This window comes from Solenopsis invicta, chromosome 16 (assembly GCF_016802725.1).
Source record: "Solenopsis invicta isolate M01_SB chromosome 16, UNIL_Sinv_3.0, whole genome shotgun sequence".
Classification (NCBI taxonomy): domain Eukaryota; kingdom Metazoa; phylum Arthropoda; class Insecta; order Hymenoptera; family Formicidae; genus Solenopsis; species Solenopsis invicta.
In genome coordinates, this window is record NC_052679.1 from 5,578,586 (window position 1) to 5,602,823 (window position 24,238).

At 37.2% G+C, this 24,238-nt stretch overlaps 3 protein-coding genes across 4 annotated transcripts; 1 reads left to right on the forward strand and 2 right to left on the reverse strand.

The window, feature by feature from the left end:
* The first annotated feature begins 19 nt into the window (after window positions 1-19).
* Window positions 20-13,331, forward strand: LOC105203813 (neprilysin-1). 2 transcript variants are annotated; one of them, XM_039459144.1, is made up of 16 exons: window positions 20-324; window positions 870-1,077; window positions 3,479-3,698; window positions 5,296-5,403; window positions 6,053-6,267; window positions 6,604-6,726; window positions 6,817-6,915; window positions 7,233-7,432; window positions 8,137-8,323; window positions 8,961-9,137; window positions 9,341-9,444; window positions 9,602-9,657; window positions 9,735-10,024; window positions 10,125-10,283; window positions 10,709-10,785; window positions 10,890-13,331. In XM_039459144.1, exons 3-16 carry the CDS (start codon window positions 3,569-3,571, stop codon window positions 10,987-10,989), a joined length of 2,025 nt encoding a protein of 674 aa, XP_039315078.1. In that variant the 5' UTR covers window positions 20-324; window positions 870-1,077; window positions 3,479-3,568; the 3' UTR covers window positions 10,990-13,331. The 2 variants fall into 2 exon arrangements, with proteins under 2 accessions (XP_039315078.1, XP_011171031.2); XM_011172729.3 differs by lacking the exons at window positions 20-324; window positions 870-1,077 and adding an exon at window positions 1,191-1,563.
* A 914-nt stretch (window positions 13,332-14,245) lies between these two features.
* Window positions 14,246-16,901, reverse strand: LOC105203823 (pyrimidodiazepine synthase). Its single transcript, XM_011172740.3, has 6 exons — window positions 16,646-16,901; window positions 16,300-16,457; window positions 15,753-15,917; window positions 15,545-15,677; window positions 15,314-15,429; window positions 14,246-14,926 (listed from the first exon to the last, which is right to left on the reverse strand). Exons 1-6 carry the CDS (start codon window positions 16,668-16,670, stop codon window positions 14,804-14,806), a joined length of 720 nt encoding a protein of 239 aa, XP_011171042.1. The 5' UTR covers window positions 16,671-16,901; the 3' UTR covers window positions 14,246-14,803.
* A 360-nt stretch (window positions 16,902-17,261) lies between these two features.
* LOC105203834 (mediator of RNA polymerase II transcription subunit 23) lies at window positions 17,262-24,118 on the reverse strand. The gene is made up of 11 exons (XM_011172752.3): window positions 23,721-24,118; window positions 23,345-23,589; window positions 22,977-23,109; window positions 22,633-22,815; window positions 22,227-22,514; window positions 19,898-22,043; window positions 19,248-19,487; window positions 18,712-18,871; window positions 18,295-18,582; window positions 17,883-18,089; window positions 17,262-17,639 (listed from the first exon to the last, which is right to left on the reverse strand). Exons 1-11 carry the CDS (start codon window positions 23,763-23,765, stop codon window positions 17,501-17,503), a joined length of 4,074 nt encoding a protein of 1,357 aa, XP_011171054.1. The 5' UTR covers window positions 23,766-24,118; the 3' UTR covers window positions 17,262-17,500.
* Between the last annotated feature and the right edge of the window lie 120 nt (window positions 24,119-24,238).

Below are 24,238 nucleotides of genomic sequence, written 5' to 3' on the forward strand. Positions count from 1 at the left end.
GGAAAGAAAGGGGTGGGAATAGGGTAGTTAGTGGGAGCCCGCGGTCTGTCCGAGTTCAGTCCGACAGTCCGCGTGTCACTGTTAAACTCGGAGAACGGTGCCGTATATCGCGTTCATTAATTCGCCAGGCCTTCGACATCGTAGTAACGTCGATTCTAACATCGCAACATCGTAGTTTTTAATTTTGCACAACGCTTCAAGCACGTCATGTGCATATCCCGTTCCTTCGAGTTCAGTCGCCCGATCGAAAGTAAAGTTCGAAAAAACGTGACGTGTTTGTACGAAGTTGTTGCGAATTTTGATCGACGCATCCTGAAAATTCGCGTAAGTGTGGCTAAAGGGTATAATTGATTTCAGCAAGAGATTTGTTACATTGACGAGAAAACGGTTGTGAAACATTTTGTATTTATTAAAGTTGTCGTGCACTTTTTTTCACGAAACATATTTTTCTCAACTGCGAGAAAGCTTTTTAATTTCAACTTTTAGCAAAAATCTTTTGATGCAACGGAAAGTCCACTCTATCCCAGATTTAGCTTTAACTGTGAAGAATGTTTAACGTTGCAAAATATTTTTCATCAAATCGTAACGAACGGAAGAAGTTTCATTTGAAATGTTTTCGAATGGAGGGTTTGCGTACACGTGAAGTGGCAAAATGAGCTGCGGCATGTAATCATGCACAGATATAAAGTTCTGTATAAAATATAAATTATGTATAAAGCTTTTTTTCCCTTGACCTAGCAATATAATAAAGCTTTACTTGGAAAAATAGAGCCGTAACAATGATCTTCAGGCGATAATTCGCGCGACCTTTGAAAGCGCAGCTGGGGACACGATTTCAAATCTAATCGCTATTTTCCATGCAATTTCAGCCCCGAGGCGAGCAGCTCCAGGTGCCGACGCTCGCTCGGTGAGAGCTGGTGCCGCACATTCTTCTCGCTCAATCGTTATCCCCGTGCCGGCGGCGGTGGTCGGCGGGGGTGCGCCCGGGGGGCGCGGAATCACGGTCAACCTCGGCGCGGCTTCGAGATTTAGGGACAGGACGTACGACGGGACCCGGCAAATGTGGCTCTGTGCACGGTGAGCCAGGGTTACGGGGGCCGCCTGGCCCGCGGGGCCCGTGCTGGTGGTGGTGCTGGTGCTGGTGGCGGAGGTGGTGTTGGTGGCGGTGGCGGTGGCGGTGGCGGTGGTGGTGGTGGTAGATTACGCGGCGACGCGGGCGCGCGGCTGCCCTTGAGCCCCCGCAATTTATGCGCCAGCGGGGCAGGCGCGCGCGGAGGGACGCACGGCGGCGCGACCGTGGCTTCCAGCGGTATCGGGGGCACGGAGGAGGCCGCCGGTCCCGGGCTACCGGACGAGCCGATGGTGCACGTGGAGCGATCGGCTCACCAGGGCACATGGATATGCTGCGTGCCCTGTTACTGGCTGCGCAGGAGCAAGGCCGTGCACAAGGCGCTGCTCACCTTCGCTATGATGCTGGTCACCAGCCTGCTGGTCACCAGCCCGGTGCTCTTCCTTATCACGACCTTGCCGGAGGGAGAGCAGCCGCGCAAATGTGCGCCATTGGTGGGTGCCCTCCGCCTTTAACGATCGCCCTTTCCTCTTTCGTATTCGTTACGCGCGAAACGGGGCGGAAAGAGCTACTTTCGTGGATACGGACGCCGTTTCCGGGGGTTCAATCCGGGATTATATCAACGAGAGTCCCTCCGATTTCGAATGTGCGCTGTAAAAATAAAAGATTCGATACCGTGAGACTCGTCGCGTTTCATTTCCGCATGAATACCCAAGTCCATTATTGAGCTTCCGCGATTGCCATCCAGATTGGTGCATTCGACAAAATTATATCGATTTTTATTTCCCAACTCCATTTCGTTTTTTTCTTTTTAAATAAGTATCTAAAGTTGCGCTACTCATTATACGCGCGAATACATTATACATTCCTTAGACAAGGCTTGCCAAGAAAGAAACGTTTCCTTGAAACTCGCTTTATGCTCGAAAACCATCTATCTTTCGTCTTATTTGCGTACGTGACATTGTCACACACGTAAAATACAGAAAGCAAGCGCGTATCATACGAGAACCCTGCTGAGAAATTATTATTGTCATAAATCGCCACTAAGATTACGGGAGAATGTATTACGTTTCGCTAACGTAACGCACAGGGGGGCGGGGGGGTAGGCTCGAGAAACGTGCGAAGCACGGATAACGTGACGAATAAGTAATCGTTTTACTTATGCAGCATATGGAAAATTATATAGTGGTTGCCCGAGGTAATTTGCATCGTGGAAATTAACTTCGAGGTGAGTAAGGTGAGGAAAGTTGGCGTTTATAGCAATGAGCGGGCCGGATTCTCGTAATCGGCTGCGTGCCCCTGCAAATTCATCCCCCGATCCGTGACGATTAGCGAGAGAATGGGTTTTGAATTAAAAGGAAAGAATCGCGGAAACTTTTGAAACTCTTATCTGTTTCTTTCAAGAGCATGAAATCGTGTAAGAAGACGGGGAAGTCGCGCTTATGATAAACTCGATGATTACTTAAGGTGATACACGTACGCCGAATACACGTAAGCCGGCGAAGCCGTATTGGTAGGTAAGGTTTCGAGACGTACAGAAAGCTCATCCTCGACTGAGGCTTTACCTCTTATCTTGACCTTTATGCTCGCGTTCTTCTGGATTACGTCTGAACGCGAGCATTTAATTGCGAGCTTTACAGTTACAGATGTGTTAGAAAGGGTAACAAAAATGTTTTCTTCGTTTAACGAGGCATAAAAACTGTCCGAGAAAAGGAGCCGCCTCGAAAGAGGTCACAATTCAGCAAAATCAAATTTATATCCCCGATACGTAATAATTAATTATTTATTAGTCACTTATTAATTTACTATTTGTCACGATGTTTCTATATTAAAAAAAAAAAAAACACTGAGAAAAGTGGTTGGTATTTGTGACTATAATTCTATAATAAAATAATGATTAAAAGCTCCGTTTTTATAGTAATTACTACTACAATGTTAATAATCTTATATTTTATAGCTCTATTAACTATTGAAAAAAGTTACTGTAAATTATGATAATTTCAAATATTAATACAGCAAATATGGATGAAAAAGAAAAAATGGAGTTGTAATTGCAATAAACATAAATATTTTTTAAATATTTGCTTACTATCTATATAATAATAATAATAACTACTAATTGTAATTTGCACTGTTAAAACAATTATAAATAGATATTTGGCGTTGATATAACTAGAAATTATAGTTAAATTATGATAATTACAATCACTTTTTCTGTCTGTGAAAGCTGAAAGAAATTAATCATTTGAAAGGTACAAGAGGTGACAAGATGACAGGAGGTATTTTGCTCTTTCTCGGATAATAAATTGAAATTTCTACCTTTCGGGACCGAGGGATCTAGCATCTTGTCTCGTGGGAAAAGGAATTTGTGAATTCGCCAGAGCAAAGCTAAAATGGCTACGATTTCAGGATGAAGCCTGTGTCAGGGAGAGAGATGGGCCCGAGGGTGTTTGCGACACGGACGTTTGCGTGGAGGCGTCGAGGAGGATTCTCGCGTCCATGAAACGAGGCGTCGATCCGTGCAAGGATTTTTACAAGTTCGCCTGCGGCGATTTCCACGATCAGCAGCCCTATCAGCCGAGCGCGAGCTTCAACATACTCCAAGCGCAGATCGACGAGCGTATACACAGTGAGCCTTTTGCACGGTTTTCAACAACTTTTCCTATGACTTCCCATCTCTTTCTAGTTTCAAAAAATGTCAATTGTTAATTTCGTAAGCTTCGTAATCACCCCGTTGAGGCGGAAGCGAACAAAATACGACCGCGAATTAAAAGTAGTTCACCTTTTTTACCGAGTTACGTTTCAATCTTTTTCAGCTCGGTAGATTATTTGGTCTCATTAAAACGAAATATACTATTTATCCATTTAAATTTCAGCGAATCTATAATGTCTTTCAATAAAAACACACGGCATTTCACGCGCAAAAATAGATATATGTAATTTACGTATATTTATTTAAATTAAATAAACATCGGTTTTGCGGGAATAGGATTGGAAATGTTAGCTTTTCGTTAGAAAGAGAATCGAACTTAAATGGATCAGTGATTTTATTGCTGCTGTGTGTAATGCGATAAAATTTGATCTGCACAAAAAGCTTTAGCGCAGTACTTTTTACCCCATATAGAAATTCGTCTGCAATTCTTCTACATTACGATTCTAAAGAACGTATTGAATATCGAAGCGTTGTGCAACGATAACGACGGTATCTCGGCAATTCTATCGATTTTCTTTGTCCTCTTTTCGTCACGATTATTACGATCCTCGTGCCGACGGGGGAAAAGGAAAAAAGGGGGTTGGGCCGGATTTGCGGGTGAGAGGCGGGTGTAATTGGCGACATGTTAATCTTCAATAGCAGGAATTCAAAGAGCAGGGGAGAGTCCTAGACAGAAAACACGACCTCAATTTGGTAAGAAACTATCGTGGACACGACAGCTGGTGGTAGTGGTGATCGTGGTAGTGGTGGTGGTGGTGGTGGTGTCGCCGGGGCGACTGGCGCCGAGCGACTGGCACCAACTATGCTTCGCGTATAGATCGCCCCGCCGCCGGGATAATACAATTCGCGAGTTCGGGAATCGAAACTTAAAGGGGAGATGAATAAACATCATCGGCCACGGTACGAGGAACGTCCGGGATCGAGAAATGAGCGCGCGCTGGGGACGTCTTTGCGAATCCCCAAGCGGAGCTCACCCCCGGAAGTCCTCGACGTTCGCAGACTCGCTGTCCCCCGAAAGAGCGGAGGAGACGAGCGAGGGAGGCGGAGCCGTCCCGTTCGATGCAAAAATGATCGGACTCTGATGCGAGGCGAAATCGAACGGCCGACTTGCCGTTACTATAAATAATGCACATTAATCGATATTACGTACGTGTGTACGGTTGCTTACCGTGCGGCGGAACACCGCTCTTTCTCTCTCTCTCTCTCTCTCCCTCTGTCTCTTTAGCTCTTGAAAGGCTAACTACCTAGAGCGCTCAATAAATGATGATTTTCTTCTCTCTCTCTCTCTCTCTCTCTTTTGCTCTCTCTCTCTCTAGGAAACCCTCTCTTACTTTTACGCAACCTTCGAAATGCTATTCGCGTGATTCAAGGTCGACGAATTACCTCCATCGCTAATCAGATCATCTGCAGAGATCTTTAGCGACTGCGCCTTACGCCCTTCGCCCTTCTTCGCGCTCAGTAATGAACGTTTCCTTTCAGGAAATCATCCTAATCGCAAGTATTATTGTTTTAGAAACGCTGACAAACGAGACAGGGCAAATGGTCGCTGCCTTCGAGAAGCTCGGGCAGTTTTATGATACTTGTCGGGGCTTTAAGAAGAAGCCCGTAAATTTTACTCCCGGTAAAAAAGAAATTATTCACGATACCACGTCTCACAACACAGCTAACTGATTTACCGATAGCTCGTAGTTCGTTTCATTATTAAGACACATCCGTATGCGATAACTTTCGCCAGACACACGGAAAGAACGGTTTTGCTAGCTGAAGCTAAAGCTGGATACAGGTCTGAAAATAATTTTGTTTGAGTCACAAAAATAATTATGTAAGCTGTTTAAGCATGGTGAGCAAGATTGCAAAATGCTTTGATATTTCAGCTTTAACTATCGTACACAATTATATTTGGCTCACCAAAATTATTTCTATATTCAGCTAAATTTTGGTAGCTTCAGCAAAACCGTTCTTTCGGTGCATCAATCGGAAGTTGAGAAAATTTTCCCAGTAATTGTTTTATCATTTGAGTTTCGATAAATCAAGTAAAATAATTTTATGCGATTAATCAGTTAATATCATTGTTCTTTCATTGACAAAACGTTAATAAAACATATCATTAACATTCGTTAAACGTAAAATCAGGTCTGAACAATTTCTCGAGAATTCCTTCGTAAATCAAATAAAATCTTTCCAGTCACTCCAAATATATGTGTCTAGCTGATATTACGTGCAAAGCAAGTCTCGTGATAAGGCGCAACTGTTAACGCTCCCTCTTTCAGTTTACGAACTGTTGGACGAACTCGGTGGCTATCTGTCGCCGAAGAGCGCGGTACCGACCGACATCACTCCTCTAATCTCTTCATTGCTGAAAGTAAACGGTGCGCCACTCTTCGATTTATACATCGACGTAGATCTTTACGATCGCACAAAGTCGTCCGTATATCTTGATTTTCCTGCCAAGTACGAGAATTATGAGTTTCTCGCAAAGGACCAGGTAAGGCGCCATTGGATGATTGGATTTTGAGATTTTACATGATGTATGTCATTTGAACACAAAATCATTGAACTTGTATGCTTTTAAATTCTTCAGCACTTCTCAGAACGATCTTTTTCTTAAAAAATCCCACATAATTATACTTTAATTATATAACAGATTAATCTGTTATTGGTGAAAAGTTAAATATTGCAGTAATAAGTATCTAAAATATCAAGCTACAATTTCCAACGCTCATTTGTGTACAAATCAATATCAAACTGGAAACGTGATAAAAAATAACTTAAGTAGTACGCATTTGGCAACATTTCCCTACATCTCGCTGTATCTTTCTAGAAAAACAGAGACGTACAAAGAATTCGAGAGATTGTCCGAGGATTCTTGCCAAAAAATATGGATCCTGTGGAACAATCGTCGGAGACGGATCTGCTTTTGCAATTTTGCTTATCGCTTGAGAAAGTAAGTCTCTCTCTCTTTCTCTCTCTCTCTTTCTACCGCAATTATTTTACGACAAGTTGAATAATAAATAAATTGTATCCATTATCACAGATTTATCCAAAGCACAAAGACTTGTACAATTGGGTGGACGTTGAGCAGAGGGTATACGTCGCTTACAACATCACTTATCTGCAAGAAAACTTTGGTTACGTGAGTATCAAGTTGATTGCTCTGCAAACTGCATGTTATTCCGCTACGTTCGATCATAGTTAGTAAAACAGATACGAGAACAATTCCTTCATAAACAATAGTGAACAGGAGCCGATTGTAAACGGTGATCCGGAGATTTAAATCTAATTAAGACACATTTGGCTTTCAAATGAACAGCTTTACCCTTGGCTACTCGCGTAGCCTTTGATTTCTCTTCCCGGTCATTTCGATCACCGATCGGTCCTCTCTTCTTTCGATTGAGCTCTCCCTTCTCTCAAAATAAAAGAGGATTGTTTGTTCCGACGATCCTGGGACAGATAAGGTGGAGATCGCTGCTGAACACCACGTTGCGCTACCATGCAAACGGCGCCGATCTGTACGACGACAATAACGACACGAACCGCGTACACCGACCGCCGACGTTCGTCGCATCCGAGGACCAGCAGATTTACGTCTACATTACAGCACCACATTACTTTCGCAGCCTTGGCAAGTTATTGAGTCGCTCCTCCAGACGGTACGGATTCTATCATTATAACTTGAAACGCACGTAACAGATCGCGCATATACTATACATATGTATTCCTACGTGATAAGCAAATCTTTTGCCGAATCTCTAAGCTCTCTTTCTCTCTCTGTCTCTCTTTCTTTCCCTCTCTCTCTGGGAATCCGGGGGTTGGACGTCAATTCGGGAGGGATCGATAGGCTAGTGGGAAATGGCGGAAATCGATATTCTACACAGAAAAAAATTTTTATTAAATCAACAATTTATTGTTTCATATATAAGCAAGAATATAAAATCTTCTTGGAAGAATTTATAATCTTAAACAGACATACGAGTAATTTTGCTTACATAAAGAAAATTCTTTTCTTCGTGTAAGCAAATTATGTCTGTTTAAGATTATAAATTCTACCGGGAAAATTTTATATTCTTGCTTATGTATGAAACAATGAATAGTTAATTTGATACTATTTTTTTTCTGTGTAGATATTACAATCTAGAGTACATAATTTATGAATAATATTTGTTTTATATATTAATTAATATTTACCAATAATAATAATTGTTTATTAATTATTTATATTAACGTAGACAATTATACGGCTTGTTTAAAATGTACATTTTGTATTGATCGGTCATGATTGTAATAAATTGCAAGGATACAATACGTATATCTTGTATCGATTAATACCTAATCGTAATTGTGATAAATCACGAAGGATTATTCATAACGGATTACTGTTGCTCTACGCGACGGACACGTTGCACGATATCGCGAATGTCTCTGCCATCAAGGACTGGGAGGCCTCCTGCTACAGGCTGACCAGAAACGTCTTCACCGAGGTGGTCAGTGCGCTCTACGTGCGGCAGTACGCTCCAAAGTACTTGGAAACTCTGGTCAACAGGGTAATACTTTTCATCTGTCAATTTTAACCTTTTAACTGCTGACTAATCAAACTCAACACGTATTTAAGACATTGAGAGAAAAAGTTATTAACTGAATTTTTCAAACTTGTTTAAATTTTTTCAGGTCAACTAATTTAATGTATTTTACTTAACAATAAAATACTTAAACTTCAGTTTAAACATTTGTACATTTAACTCGATTACATATGTATTTGATTTAAACACGTAAATGCTTGAAGTGAAGAAATTCAATCAAATTGAAAAATTTAGTTAAGTTAACAACTTAATTTTCAATAAACATGTTTACGTAGAAAGAATGGTTTTGTTGAAGTAAAAATTTAGTTACAATATAGATTTGGAAATAATTTTGTTGGACCATGATGAGTAATGCCGCAAAATATTTGGACATTCTAGCTTGAGCAGCTTATCATTTTCTTGGCATAAAAGAATTATTTTCTGAACTGTATCCAGCTAAACTTTTAACTTCTTCAGCAAAATCCTCCTTTCCATGTATATGTTGCTTGGAGCTCACGATATAATCCGCATTTCTCAAAATGTTCAAAGGGTTAAAGGGTTTAGTCTTTGTCGTGTAACTGTTCGCCTTGATTTAATCATAACTATTGTCGATCACTTGCAGATGACCGCGCTGTTCGAACGCGTGAAGGAAACGATAGCCGAGCGTATATTGGTGAAGTCGTGGCTGGATGACGAGACCAGGACGCAAGCGTTGCAGAAATTGAATTCCTTACGCGGTCGATTTCACGTGTCGCCTGATTTCTATAACGACACCCTGCTGACACGCGAGATGGCCGAGGTGAGACGATATCATCTTCTTTTATTACGCAGATAAATATTGAATTTTATTTGTATGACACGCGATTAATCCTGAAGAAATATATTTTTTTTTATGCAACAACAAAGATGTAATTTTACTTAACAACAATGAGACGATGTAAACTTCAAAATTGTTTTTATCACCTCTTTTATCATATATTCTTAAACACTGTTGTCTCGTAGGTCGAAATTGACTCGGAAGACTTCATTGCCACCGTCCTGAAGAGGTTCCTCCAGATTCGAGAATCGGAGAACCAAAGCCCGTTACGAAGGAACGCGATAATAAGGTAAGGAAAACTTCCTTTAATCTCGTAACAAGTAAAAGAAAGAGAGCTAAGCAATAGAAAAAAATAGTATCATAGGGTTAGGGTAAAAGAAAGCGAATTCAGCTTTAGAATTCATTCCCCTCGAGATTGTTCTGTTAAATCGTAATTTTGATTTTAGACATCATTACCCTTACTCCGTGCACGCCTATTACGAATCCTCCACAAACACCATTGGTAAGTATTCACATCGTACGACGCGAAATCGGCATCGGGCGACTTTAGTAAAATTGCTCTTCTTAAAAAAACGAAAGGAATTCCATTGGCCATGATGACGTCCTGGGCATGGTCGTGGGACGGTGGTCCAGCTTTCGCGGTACACGCTACGCTAGGATCGGTCATCGCGCACGAGATTCTTCACGCCTTCGATTTTCATCGGCGCAGATTGCCATCCTTGGAGCCGGATCGAGATGTTGACGAGTGGCTTCGCGTCACGCCGGACTCCTGGAAACGATTGGAGAGCAAGATAGAATGCGTCGCGCGACTTTACGCCCGGAGTTTCTGGCGGAGGGTCCAATCTTACGGAAACGACATTGCCGTGCAGGTAGGTCCACTCATCGTCTTCAAGGCGAAAGAAGACGGTACTCCCTCGTTAAGATCGGGAGGAACGAGCCCTCTCTTTCAATCTTCACTCTGTCGTACAGTTTGATTGGAATATGACGAAAAACGAGAACGTCGCGGACATCGGTGCTCTGCAAATTGCCCACAAGACCTGGCACATTTTAACGAACGGGAAAGATCGAAGCCTCCCCGGATTAGAGGGACTCCGTCCGAGTCAGCTCTTCTTCATAAGTGCCGCACAGGTAATAAAAGTAATATAAAATAATTATAACGTGTCCCCAAAGATAAGATTATCTATTTTCCTTTTTATTATTGTTTATCTACTCTGTTAAAAGAAATTGATAGAAAATGATATGAAATGCTCAATTAGTTTTTATCATTTATTTACGATAAATCCCATCGAAGCGGTAAAGAATCATAAGATAATTATTATGAAAATTCTATTATATTTCAACGATTGAATCCGATTTTCATGAGACAATGATAGGGAACGATAACAAAATAGGAAACGATAACACTTCTTTCAGAAAAGTGAAGCAATGGTTACAATAGGAAACGACAAGATTTTTGGCAGATCGTATTCTATCGTTTAATATCGATTCTTTTTTTAAACAAAGTAGATAAACAATATGATAATGAAAATGTATGGACGTTATTGTGTTTTCAGGTACACTGCGTTAATACGACTCTTGAGGCCTACGTTTTCTCCGTCGAGTTGGACTATCATGCTCCTCACCCTGAAAGGTACTCGATATTTTTTTTTTATTGCTTCTGATTTTTGCGAAGTCTTCTCATAAGAGGAACATAAAAGGGCAATGTGATTGATTGTACACATGATTGATTTCCAGAGTCAACAGTGTAATGATGAATTCTCAGGCATTCGTAGAGGCGTTTCGCTGCCCACTCGGAGCAAAAATGAATCCCCCGAATAAATGCACTGTTTGGTGATCGTACGCATTCATCGATATACGAAATACAAGTATATCGATTGGCTAGCAGGCTGCCTATACTTCGCTTTATTTTATTTCGCAATTACAATACGATCGTAAAGATTCATTTTAGAATCATAGTTCGCAACGAGAATTAATGCTGCACGAATAAGCGTGGATTTGCTCCTTTACGCGAAAACTAAACTAGTACTTAACCCATTAAAGGCCATAAATAACCTGTAATACAAAACCTGTAATACAAAAAAGTTAATTTACTTTTCTTCTGGTTTTTTTTTAAAGTTTGGCTTAATACTAGAATCATTAAATAATTCTTATTAATCTTACAATTCACATATAATCTTGAAAAATCGCATTTTTTCTTGAAAACTTGCCTTATAAATTAGATTTAAGATGAAAGAAAGTGTTCTATTACTTATTTTTTAAACCTTTGGTAAACATAAATATGTAAGTATAAGCCAATGCCAAGTAAATTCTAAAATAAAAAATATCGTGGTAAATTTAATTCACGTAATATTAATAAAAATTATATCTGAAAGATAAAACATTAAAGCAATGAAAAAATGTATAAAAGAAATTAAAGCAATTAAAAAAAATTATTTACATTTAGTAAACTCGAAATTTTGTCTCGAAAGTAAGGTGTTAACCGTTAATGGGTTAACTTTTGGGCTTTCAATTGCTTCAAAGAGCTTCATAGAATTAAGTCAATTCAAAGATTATCGTCGCTTTTTTAACGTTGTTACGCAAGGTGAGAACAAACACGTGATATAAGTATTTGTTTTTTTTTTGTAGTTTCTCTAGAACTTACGAAAAAAAGATTATTAGATTTTAGATTTTAAAAAATCATTATCCGCCCGTGATGCTGTGAAACTTGTTGACGAGACCTGTCGCCAATAGTGTCGATTTGAAGCGACGATGACTTGCAACGCATTGCATTAATTGCAACAAATCGATTGCAACGAATACTGTAAAGATTTACATCAATTTATATTTGTAATGAATTATAACGAGTTGTAATAATAAGTAAAATAAAAAGCGCATAGAAATCGGTGGTCTGCGATAATGACGTTAGCAACAAAAATTGGGTTTACATTATACACATGAGAAAAACAGTTGTTGATTTAATTAAATCTTTTCACCTCGATAAAATTTTTTCAATTCAAGTATTTATGTATTTGACTTAAATACTTAAATATTTGAATTGGAGAAATTTAATTAAGTTGAAAAATATAATGAAGTTAACAACTTTTTTTTCTCAGTGTACAAGTGCAATTACATAACGCAATAAATATTAACGATGATACGTACTTGACGCTGTTGATAAAATATATATTATTGTTATATATTGCTGCTATGATGTTGGGGAAGATATAATATATAGAAGTATTACATATACGATAGGGATAAAATCTGTGATATGTATATCAAATATTTCCTTGACTTTCCTGGCGAATCTATTTTTGTTGGTAATGCCATACGCCATCGATATAACAAAAAATAAGTTTGTATACTGAAACTATATCTTTAGATACTCTGCTTTATTTGAACGAAACTGCAGAGAGGAGTTAGTCAAACATACTCGTTCTTAAAATGTTTGTTTTATTATAAGCAGTAAAGCAGCTTATACTAGAAATGTATTTAAAAAAAACAAAACAATAGATACACGATTTATTTTAGTTCGTTTTGGCGTGCAAAATAATTTACGAACATTGAAAATTTAAATGTTATAGATATATAATTAAGAAATATAATAATAAATAATATAAATTGGATATTTTGTTCCCAGATTATAACTAAGTAAATAGAGAGTTTATAATTAAATAGAAATTTGTTTATGCATTTGTAGAGGCGCTCAAAAAGACAAAAATTATTAGAAAAATTTATTTACGTGAGAAATTAGATTAGATGAAAATTGAATTTCCCTGTATTAAAAATCTCAGTAAAATCGTCTGAAATATTAAAGTAACAAAGTTGTTCAAAGTATGAGCGGGCCATGGCTTTCCCAAATTGCTTTCACATTTTATTACAATTGATTAAGGCACTCAATGAACTCAATCCAAAGGCCGTGATTTTTGATTCTCTGGTGCCTATTTGCCAACTCTTACATTGATCGATCCCTCTTAACGTTATTACTACGATGCTATCGCTGCTGTCGAAATAAAATTGTGCTTGAAATTATTTTTGCAATTGAGATATTTTTATTCATTTGTTACTTTTACTATCATTTGTCAGTTTTACATTAATATCATTTATTAGGCTGCACCTTGCATGCGTGCGAATTTCATGTAAGAAATAGATGTAATTAATAAAGAAAATTTAATAAATATGTATTCTTTTAATAAATATTTATACTATTTAATATTAAATTATTATTAAATAATAGAGAAAAACGTATTCCGCATTCATCGCGCCGCTGGAGAGATCATAAAAAAAGCCAAAAGATTGATTCCGTATCGTAAGATAAGTGAGAGAGTTTAGTTTGCAGTCATTCCGGGAAGAAATCCGGGATTTCGGGCCCGAGAAATCGCTCCTGGTATTAGGAGATCATGTAGAGCAAAGAGGTCGTAGGAGGTAATTTAGTAGTTATCCCGATTTATTCACTTTCTACCTTACCGACGCTCGATAACGGTACTGTAGATAATCATACCAGTACAGTTACCTACAGTGGCGTCGGTAAGGTAGAAAGTGAATAAATCGGGATAACCACTAAATTACCTCCTACGACCTCTTTGCTCTACATGATCCCCTAATACCAGGAGCAATTTCTCGGGCCCGAAATCCCAGGTTTCTTCCCGGAATGATTGCAAACAGTGCAAACTGAACTCTCACTTATCTTATATCATACGGAATTAATCTTTTGGCTTTTTTTATGATGTCTCCAGCATCTCAATGAATGCGGAATATGTTTCTCGCTATTATTTAATAATAATTTAATATTAAATAGTATAAATATTTATTAAAAATATACATATTAAACGCAAAAATATAGCGAGATGCTAATCTTTCCATCTAATCTTTTGATTTTTGATATTAAATAAGACCGTAAAAATCCTAAAAAGTAAGTATAAATCAAACAAACCGATCAATTATTTAATCTAAAAATAAAATTTAATTTTTATTAATTCTATATATCCAAATAAATCACGTAAAAATACGTATGTATTTTAATCATTTAGAATTCTGAGACGGTATTATTATGATAGAAAAACAAAAAATATGGAAAGTATTGTTACAATAAGCATCACAAAAACCAAAAATTTATATAAGCTTGTATTTTGTCTTTTTATTAAAAATTAATTAATAGCACAGGATTAACAACGTTGTAAATGCAAATTTGCACTTTATAATAACAGCAATTGCAACAAATATAATACTGTAGTTACATGTCCATAGTTAGTGCCTGTTAAAATGCAGAATAATTACACCTAATGTTATGCAGAATATTACACTTAACGTTAAAATTACATTTAATGTCAAAGTACAGGCCATTACATATAGACTCGTTTTGCATTACAATAACTATAAATAAATTAGAATATTGCATTAAAATTGTGCACTTATATACCAATAAAATATATAAAAATTACAAGTGTACTAAATTTAGCGTAAAAACATTTGATGCAAAAATATAACATATATAAAAAACGCATTAAATTTTTCTACAATACGTAACACAGAAAAATTAACAATGTAAATCAGACATATACTATTAATATCAATAATTTCGTTGACACTATAATGTTAATATATTAATTTACGTCAAGCCATTTTGTGTAATTTCCTTTCGTAGCATTTTGATATACTGGCAAATACGTTTAAAGATTATCATAATCAACATTTCCCGTTCTTGCAGCTTCTACGAATTTTGCAAACTTTTCATATGAGCATCTATGTTGTAAAACAAATGGCTGATCTTTCATTCCATCTACCCATTCCATCTGAAACAGAGTATGAACAGTGATCAATAAATAATTATGTTTTTTGAATAGAAATAAAAAATTTATTGCAAATCAAAGTGCAATTTTACGCCACATTAATTCAAACACAAAATTAGAAAAATGTGAGATTTCTTGTTATCAAATTTATCGACACAATTTATCTGGAATTATTAATGTTTTTAAGATTATTACAATTTATGGAAACAAATTGATAGTACATTAATATTTTATTTTCATATAAGATAATTATATTTAATATTTTTTGTTAAAATATTTTTACAATGTTAGTCAAGTTTAAGAAATGTTATCAAGTCTTCAAAAATTTCATAACTTTAAAGAGTTGGCATTTTAAAAATAATGTTATTGGACATTTTATTGTTTGCTTACAACACGGGGGAATCTCTCCTTGTCAAGACTTGCACGCTGTTTGTAAAGTAGAGTAAGAGCTTTTGCGCGTTCAAACCAAGGCCATATTAGAATATCCAACATATTTGGATTACTTCCTAAAACAAAAAGATATAATTCTTATAACAATAAGTATTTTGCTTATTGTTCAATCAAAAGAGAAAAAGAGAAAAGTAGGAAAAAAATAGAGAACTAGTACAGAATTGTACAAACCTCCAAAGAAAGTTGTTTTACGTACATTAAGCTCATTTTCAAATTCTTGTAAGAGGTTCGTCACCTCAGTAAGAATCTCTTCAAATGGTCTCTTGTCTTTCTCAAATATGCAATTCGCAAAGATATCCATAATCTATAAAATATATAACGCGATTAAAAAATCGTTTCTGGATAAGGAAAAAGATCAGATCTCGACGTTCGTGAGTACCTTGGAAAAGTGATCTAACAACTCTAAATCGCGACTTTTCGTCTCGTCGTTGTATAAAGGTGGTTCGGGATATTTCTTGTCCAAGTAATTCGCCACTTCGACAGACTCCGTTATTATTGTACCATCCGAATCTATGAAAATCGGTACCTTACCATCTGGATGAATCTAAAAAATATTTTCGTACACACTAATGAAATTTGCATTAGATAAAAAACAGATTTCAATCCCATTCTTCAATTCAGATCATATTATCCCTCCTCTGTAATCTGGATCTTTTTCGGCACAATTAAAATTTCACTCTCAATTTCAACTGCTCAAATTTTTATTTTTATTAAATAAAGATTTTAACATTCCAATAGTTTTAAAAATCTATTTAATAATGTAATAGAGATGTTGAAACGCATTACTTTGAATTTTTCCAAATTTTTGAAAAGCCTAGAATAGTAAAAAAAACTTGGACTCAACAAAAAAGACTCAGATGTAGAGAGCAAAAATATAACTATAGATGAGGATCATTAAATCCTTTTGAAAATGACTCGATGCGTACTTGAAGAAACCATTGCGGCTTGCTCTGCAGGTTGATGTTGACAATGTCATGCGGAATCTGCTTCAAACTGAGCAGGAGGCGTATTCGATGAGCAAAGGGGCAATACATCATGCTGTACAAACGCGCCTGACCTTCCACTTCTGCTGGCTTTTCGGAGCCTGGAACAAAGATTCAGTTCTCTCTCACAAAAAACTCAACGCGACGTGGCGATGTGGAGACCTTCACCGATGTGCGACACATATATGACAAATTTGACACTATGCTCGTACACCGGTTTGCTGTGTAATGGAACATCCTTCGTAAAGCAATCTCCTCTGGGCACACATTTGACTGTCACATTACTTACCATCTGCTAGATGCAAAGAACCCATCTTCCTTAGGAATAATCCTTCCGCAAACGAACGGTCTCGTGTGCGGATCGTTAAAGTGCGGCGTAGATGCCGTAGATGTCAATTTTTGATGATAAAGAAATGACAGGTGTTTAAAGGTCTTGTAGAACGATAGCGCCATCTCCCACGCGCACAGGCGTGCACGAGGCGATAAAATATCGACAAATGCTTATCGATAAGAAAAACGCTTCTTGAACATTAAATTTTATTCAATTAAATAATAGAGTGCTTGATATTGACACTCGCTTTCCAGCACCATCTTTACACATGTTGCGTCTCGACACTTTTAACGTTCATTACTCTTACAAGTATAAAAAAATTCTTCAGTGAGCCTTAAATTTACTTTAACATCTCTAAAAAGTATAGTTATTTATTTTAAAAAGTTGTATATAAATGTTATAACTAATTACAATGTTCTGACTTTCTTAGAGAAAAGAAATTCGCAGAACAAAATTGTCAAATCGTATATATAAAGTGTTAAGCACTAAGATCTTTCTCTTTAATTGAATAAAGTTTAATAATATAATTTCCTGCGTGAATTTATATATATCTATATAAATTTATATACATTTCTTAGTTCTTCAAACTTTAATTAAACTTTATTTTCTCATTTGGATACGCGTTTCAAGTATCAAAGTACAAGAAATATCATTTCGTAAAGAGATAAAAAAACAAAAAGAGTACATTTCTTACGTCCACTTATACTTTAAATTAATAACTTTATATTTCGGAACGATTAGTTGCGCTGTTCATTCAGAGCTGAATTACGTGTCGTGACAGTGTGCCCACGCGTCGACAGGAACAATTGTCTCTTAGGATGTATGGATCTCGTCTATGTTTATGTGAGCGATAAAACGCAACCTCATTTGCAACGCAGGCCTTAGTCTTCGTATGATACATTCCACTTCGTTCTTCGTCATGTCGCCGACAAACATATACTTGATGTGATACCTGTCGCGATTGAGTTAAGGAGAGTACAAAAAAAAAATAAATAAAATGTGTTATCGTAAAAGTTTCGATAAACACATTAGACATCGAGATTATTTCAAATTAATTTTTACATGTACCAGTTACTCGAATTTATATCTAACATTTAATCTTCCAGTAGGTCAAAAATAAAATTATGATAATAAAGGAAGCCAAAAGAGAGTTTCTTCTATATTCGTGCAACATAACGTTGTATATAAAGGATACAATAGATCGCAAATTGGATCCATGTAATTCAAGGTGGTTTGAGTGTGGTCAACGCATTCCAGCATCTCGTACAGACAGACAGCAAGTTCAACCACACAGTGCGGTCGCTCCGCGTTAAATCTCGCTAGAGTCGGGCCAATTAGATGACAAGCATATATTAATTGTTCTTCGCTGCTTACAACTGGCTGAAGTTTCTCCTTGATAAACCTAAAGAGCGATTTGCTTGTTGTTAATTCATATAATAAAATATGATAAAATAATAAATATACAAATTTCTATTTTAAAAATTATATAAAAATGTCGATTGTCTTTAATTTCCTTTTATAATATACGATATTGTTCTATACACACACGCACACATATATACACATTATACTGTTCTTTATAATATATATTTATAATCTTGACTTACTGAGGCATCGTTGTGATCTGTCCTACACCCGCGTGATGCCACACGGAATGCGCCAGTGCAAGCATATAGCTGTACTTGTTTTCTAACAGACTGTTATGTGTAATGTTGAAGTTAAACATTTGAAATGGTGTCAAGTTATTGTATTGCCAAGTAACCAGGCCGGGACTGCTGATAGTCTCGAGTAAACGTTTGTGCAACGCCGACCAATAACATTCAGGTAACGCCGCCAATAATAAGCCAACGCAATTTATCCATAAATGTATCTCGTCTGATGGCACTGCAGTGTACCTAGATCGAATAAATAAATAAACAAAATTACGTGGCAGTTAGTATAGCCACTTCTGAAATAGTTTTGAATAGAATCATCGTAGATAATCCGGCCATGCCACTTTAAAGATAGAAAAAAAGAAACAATACCCTTTAGCAACGACATCCAGTAAAAAGTTAGCCACCACATCTGGAGCAACCGGAAGAGCCATAAGTTCGACGCAGGTCACGTACAATGCATGTGCCGCAGGATTTGGGAATTCGTTGAATCTCCAATCAGTAGCAGGAAAGTGAGCCGTACCAGACATTGCTTTAACATATACATTCTCAATTAATAAAATAATAAGTAACTTTCTGCCGCTCTAATATAATTTATAAAGTGCTATTTTTGTTATTAAAAAGAAACTTAAAATTCAATAAAAAATTCGTAAACCTAAAAATAAATAAAGAGAAAAAAATTTACTATTTACTATATTTTTTTCATTTTTAATAAATGATTGACAGTATTTATCAATACTCGTTTAACTTTCTTCAAACTTCTGACAAATTTTTAATTTATTGTTATTCAAAAGAAATTCTAAAACTGTTAAATTTACACATTTTCCAGTTGATATTACTACAAATTACAATCAATCGTAATGGCAAAATTAAAATGTGAATCGTCAAAAAACTTTAATTAAACTTACTTTCTACGATTCTCTGTACAAGTCGAATGTAATAATCCAAATCTGGTACCCACGAGACGGCGTCGTCAGTATAGCGTGTCATATATCCTTGATAAGCCTCAGAAAGCGCCCACCCTGACGCTCTGATTTCTCGTAACGATCCCAAAACGGCGGACACCAATCGACGCTTTAACAACGGTCGATCTCGCAACTTTTTCTCGTAATAATGCAACGTATTGTAAAGATACGTGACAGGTCGATCTGAAAATCATAATTGTCTTCAATCAAATAGGATTCAATCAATTCGTCGAGAAAAATTTATTTCCTTTAATTATATATTTTTATAAAACAAGAAGACACGTTTTAATAAAAAAGTCAATTTAAACGATTTAAATAGCAAATTAAACGGGACGATGTGTGACTCCGTGTAAAAGCAATCATTTTGCAATAAATAGATTTCGGATTTGATTTTCACCCTCATCCTAGATATTCCTCAATTTACAAGTAGATTTTAATTAAAAATTTTTATGTAAAAAAATATGAAATTGTAGTAATGAATAAAACATCACAAACAATACATACATGTATAACAAATTTTATATATTATATGATAAAGATCCTCTTACTGTTTTATTACAACTATTTTATTGGACTTTTTATTAAACACATACCATGAAATTTGTATAAACAGCCCAAATGTTCCAGCAGTATTTCCAAGCTTTTGATAACAGGTGGTATTTCCAGATACCGGTGCACCACTATGTCGAAAACTGGTAAAAATCGGAGACATACATTTCCAAAATACACCGGCAGATTTTGATATTGACTAGGTCCGCCGCTAGTCTGCTCCATAATACCCTCTGGCGCAAACTTTTCTGGAAACTTCCTATGGAAGGCCAAATGCTTTTCATGCCAGTTTGATTGTTTCCAATGCTCCGGCGAGTTCTCTTTGACAAATTCTTGTACACGGTTCCTAAATTCTGCCGCTTTTAGAAGCAACAATTGTATGATAAAAAAGCACACTTGAGCCTCGTTGCCTTCCTGGGTTCTAAGGGCTAGACAAAGCACAAGTCTGTCGATGGTCACTATGTTGTATTTCCAGATCATGTCATTGATAGTGTCCACACATTTATTGACATGCTGACCGCCGACACTGTTGGCAAACTCGAACACCAGATAATCGCAAAACTTTCTGAGATGAGCCGACAGCGCTCTCGCACCAATTCTCTCGAGAATTTTGTACGCGATAGGACTAATACGGTCGGTCTCGAGTATCATTTTCCAGAGAAGGCATAAAAATAACGGTGGCGTACCAGGAACAGAGAAATGCGCAATGATATCATTCTCGTTATTCATGGATGCCCAATTTCTATATTCCTCCTCAACCGCTTTCTTTATTTGCTGCTTGTTCTCCTTTGCCACGCTATTCTGTTGAAAAAACTCACTCAATACCGGCGGAAAGCACTGAAGGGTGTGATTAGCCCAAGAATGTGGTGTATTTTGCATGATGGTGTTCAGCAGTTCCTTGCACCAGGTGCCGCTGAGACTGTCGGCACCGGTGCCGGTTACATGCATGGATCGTGCCAGTGTCAATACCAATGCTCGGTTAAGTTCCTCCGATTCTGCAGATACGAGGGTCTTTGGCTCCGACAGGAATCTAGACAGTTGTGGTTGTACTTCCGCGGAACCCAGTCCGGTAATAAGTCGCAAGGCTGTACTTTCAACGCACAAATGAAGCTGTGTCTGGTTGGTCTGCGGGACCGCTGCGAGGCTATGCAAATGCGATAGCAGCTGTACCCTGTAATGCGGCTGAATATGATGCATCCTATAGCTGAACATTTCCAACAACGTGTACAGTGTGCCCCAGGCATGTGATTTGAATACCGTCGGCAACAATTGGCTGATGAACCCTTTGATACCAAGGCTCTCGATCTCTGTGTACACCAACAGTCTACTGTAAGTTTCGACCAGTGCTGGTGCTAACGCCATATTGCTCTTGGATTGTGCCAATTTGATCACATGCGTAACGATGCTGTGGATTAGGCTCATCTTCGAGTGCACAGTTAAAGAATCCAAAATAGACATTGAAAGCGGGGTGGTCGGACCATTCGCCAGCGCCGCGTTGTTCTGCAGAGTCTGCAGGGGTTGCTGTTGCTGATTTTTCTGAGTACCCAGAATGGTATCCACCAGCGCTGCCATCGGTCTACTGAAATACTCCTGGTTCGTCGAGTACGCATTGCACAAGAGTGCAATTCGATAATCGGAACCCATGCAAAGTGAAGCATTCGGCATGACCAGATGCTGCAGAAACTCGTGGTGAACCTTCAGTGTGTGCGGAATCGGTCTGTGAATGTTGGTGCAGGGCTCGGTCTGAGCTTTCTTCAGTAAATGAATCCATATACACGTTATCGCCATTTGATGAGTACACAGAGCCTGGGTGTAATCCGGGACGGGTAGAGGTTCTTTTTCCGGATAGAGAAGATCATACAGTTTAAGCACTGGTAAAAAATTTGACAAGGGATTCCGTTGAATGCTACCAGAGATAAACTGTAGAAGGACCCACATCAAATGATCCCTACCCTTTCTCAATTCTCTACCCGCTAATTTATCGTGTATCGCCATAACAATACTCGGGAAACAGGCAAATTGAAAGAGAATAAAATAGATAAGTTGCGAAGATAGGTGCAGCCACACCCAATGATTAGCTACCGTTCCGTCTATACCTTCCGCTGGTAGCGTTTCATTTTCCGCTCGTTCCATTGCGGTTATGACGAGTTCCACAAGTTGTTCTTCCAAAACAATGCATCGTTGCTTGTGCTGTCATACAAATAAAAGTATATTAAATCAAAGTATTTTCTTGTAAAATATAATTTTAGAAGCTCGTGCAGAGTTAATGAAATAAGCCACTACGTATTTCTCATCTTCTATGTATTACAAATTTATTTCGTTTCTCTGCATTTCATTGATTTTCATGTTTTATGTGTTGCAATTTTATCTTACCTGTTTCTGCAAACCAAGCATTGAACAGACCATGTCTCTGCTATATGGCTGCTCCAGAACATATCTGAGCAATTCTGTCTGAGGTTTAAGCAAATCTGGATCATAAGGTAGATTTCCTTTCAAAGAAAACTTTAGTGTCGTAGGATCCAATAACCAAGGATTAATCAAATAGTCTGCATATCCTGTATGTTCAACCACTGGTAACATCTTCGAGTGTCCTACTATAGACACCATTTGCGCGGTATTTCGAAAACTTTCGACAAAATTGGAAAGCAACTTCGCCAGTTTCTAAAATAGATATTATGTTGAAAGACATAAAAAATTTAATAGTAAGATAAAATCATTAAGTGCATTGTTTTATATTTCATATCATTTGTTCTTTTCAATACTCTAATATTTTACTTACCCAGTGAGGCCAATTCTTACTGTCGGGATAAGCTTTCTGTATTTCGTTGACAATAAAATAACCTGGTAGTAAGCACGCATTTCTATCGAAAATATATTCAATAACATTCTCCAAAGCCTTCAGCTGCGGTTGTACTGATGCATCTAATCGAGCTGGTATAGTTTGGACCTTTTCTTTGCATCCCTAATAAAATATGAAACATACATATCTCTAAATCTCCTGTCTTACATATTATATAATAAAATTGAGAAAAATATTGTAATGTCTTGCAATAATACTTAAAAAAATTACAATCACTAATGTTCAGAGATATAATGTTAATGTCTAAGAAATCATAAACATACTTTCATGATCTCTCTGACTCCCTTGTAGTCAACACCACCAATGATATGTCTAATCAGAACAAAACACTCGACCCAAAAATCTTCCAACTGGTACTGCAATTTATCACAACTGAGAATGCATTCACATACCAGCCTGTAAAAAAAAAAATTCACAGCTGTGTATTCAAAACATACTTATAAAGATGTCAATGGGCTTTTTTGTCATTTTCTCTTTATGTTTATTAAATGTAAAACAAGAGTGGAATGACAAAAAAGCACACTAACATATAAGCATATTCTAAACATAGGTAATAGAAAATAATCTATAATTTAAAAAATTAAAGAGTAAATAAATAAAGTTAAACGTTTATTTATCTAGAAATGTGTACCTAGCAGGTAAATAATTTGAATGTACTAAGTTCTCTAGTAGCGACAGCAGTAATTGTAATCGTCTATGGTTTGTCATAGCCGCCGCCATCGACAAGAACTGACGAACCGCCGCTTCTTGCTGCTCTTTCGTCAAGCCAGTCACGGCTGTCTTCAGCTCGTGATGCCATGCCGCTACTTTCTCGGTCTCCTTCTTAGGATGATGGACGAGAACACAGCTGAACGCTTCCTCTATCGCCTCTACCTTCTAAAATACATAAAATGCAAATATGAGGCAAGTGGAACCTCTTTGAGTCTCGATCACTGAAATTAAGATTCTATCGTAGTAAAATTATGAATGCCGAAAGAATACACGTATCACAGCTAATTGCTTCTTACCAAAATATCGTTTACGATACTCGTGATCTGACTCTCGCTGCTCATCTTCGCAACTATATAATATCCTCGATCATCGAATTTTTTAATTGATACATGATCTTATCGCATCGTTTACAAAGGATCAATTGTAGATCAATTTTCTATTCTTTTATACATTTTTTTCTGGAAACAAGTTCATTGTATAATCACATATTTTTTCACAACATAACCAATTCAAACTCCAGTAGCGTTCAGATGACAATTGATGACAATCTCTAGGTTTCGATGCATTGCTGCCAAGTATCCCGCGGTGTTATTTTATCCTTGTTTACTGAATGTTAGACAAGGATAAAATGGTACCCGAGTATCGCTGATAGGAAACACCTGCCCAATAAGTTTGTTCTTTTGTTAAATTTGCTACGTTCATCTTTCCACTTCTATGCTAAAATGGCACGTGGAAAACGTAGCAGTTAGTAGACATATCAGCCAATCACAATCGAGAACTTAAACAACAACGTAACAATTAACAAACCAAACGT

What these genes read in the sequence shown, in the direction of transcription:
- LOC105203834 (XM_011172752.3), bottom strand. Translation starts at nt 23,765, where the DNA reads ATGAGCAGCGAGAGTCAGATCACGAGTATCGTAAACGATATTTTG. An exon ending in GTATCGTAAACGATATTTTG is followed by an intron (nt 23,590 to 23,720) that starts GTAAGAAGCAAT and finishes TATGTATTTTAG; the next exon opens with AAGGTAGAGGCGATAGAGGA. An exon ending in TGCTTGGTTTGCAGAAACAG is followed by an intron (nt 22,044 to 22,226) that starts GTAAGATAAAAT and finishes TTTGTATGACAG; the next exon opens with CACAAGCAACGATGCATTGT.
- LOC105203813 (XM_011172729.3), top strand. Translation starts at nt 1,360, where the DNA reads ATGGTGCACGTGGAGCGATCGGCTCACCAGGGCACATGGATATGCTGC. An exon ending in GCCCGTAAATTTTACTCCCG is followed by an intron (nt 5,404 to 6,052) that starts GTAAAAAAGAAA and finishes TCCCTCTTTCAG; the next exon opens with TTTACGAACTGTTGGACGAA. An exon ending in AGTTTCTCGCAAAGGACCAG is followed by an intron (nt 6,268 to 6,603) that starts GTAAGGCGCCAT and finishes GTATCTTTCTAG; the next exon opens with AAAAACAGAGACGTACAAAG.
- LOC105203823 (XM_011172740.3), bottom strand. Translation starts at nt 16,670, where the DNA reads ATGGGTTCTTTGCATCTAGCAGATG. An exon ending in TTCTTTGCATCTAGCAGATG is followed by an intron (nt 16,458 to 16,645) that starts GTAAGTAATGTG and finishes TCTTTGTTCCAG; the next exon opens with GCTCCGAAAAGCCAGCAGAA. An exon ending in AGGAGAGATTCCCCCGTGTT is followed by an intron (nt 14,927 to 15,313) that starts GTAAGCAAACAA and finishes ACTCTGTTTCAG; the next exon opens with ATGGAATGGGTAGATGGAAT.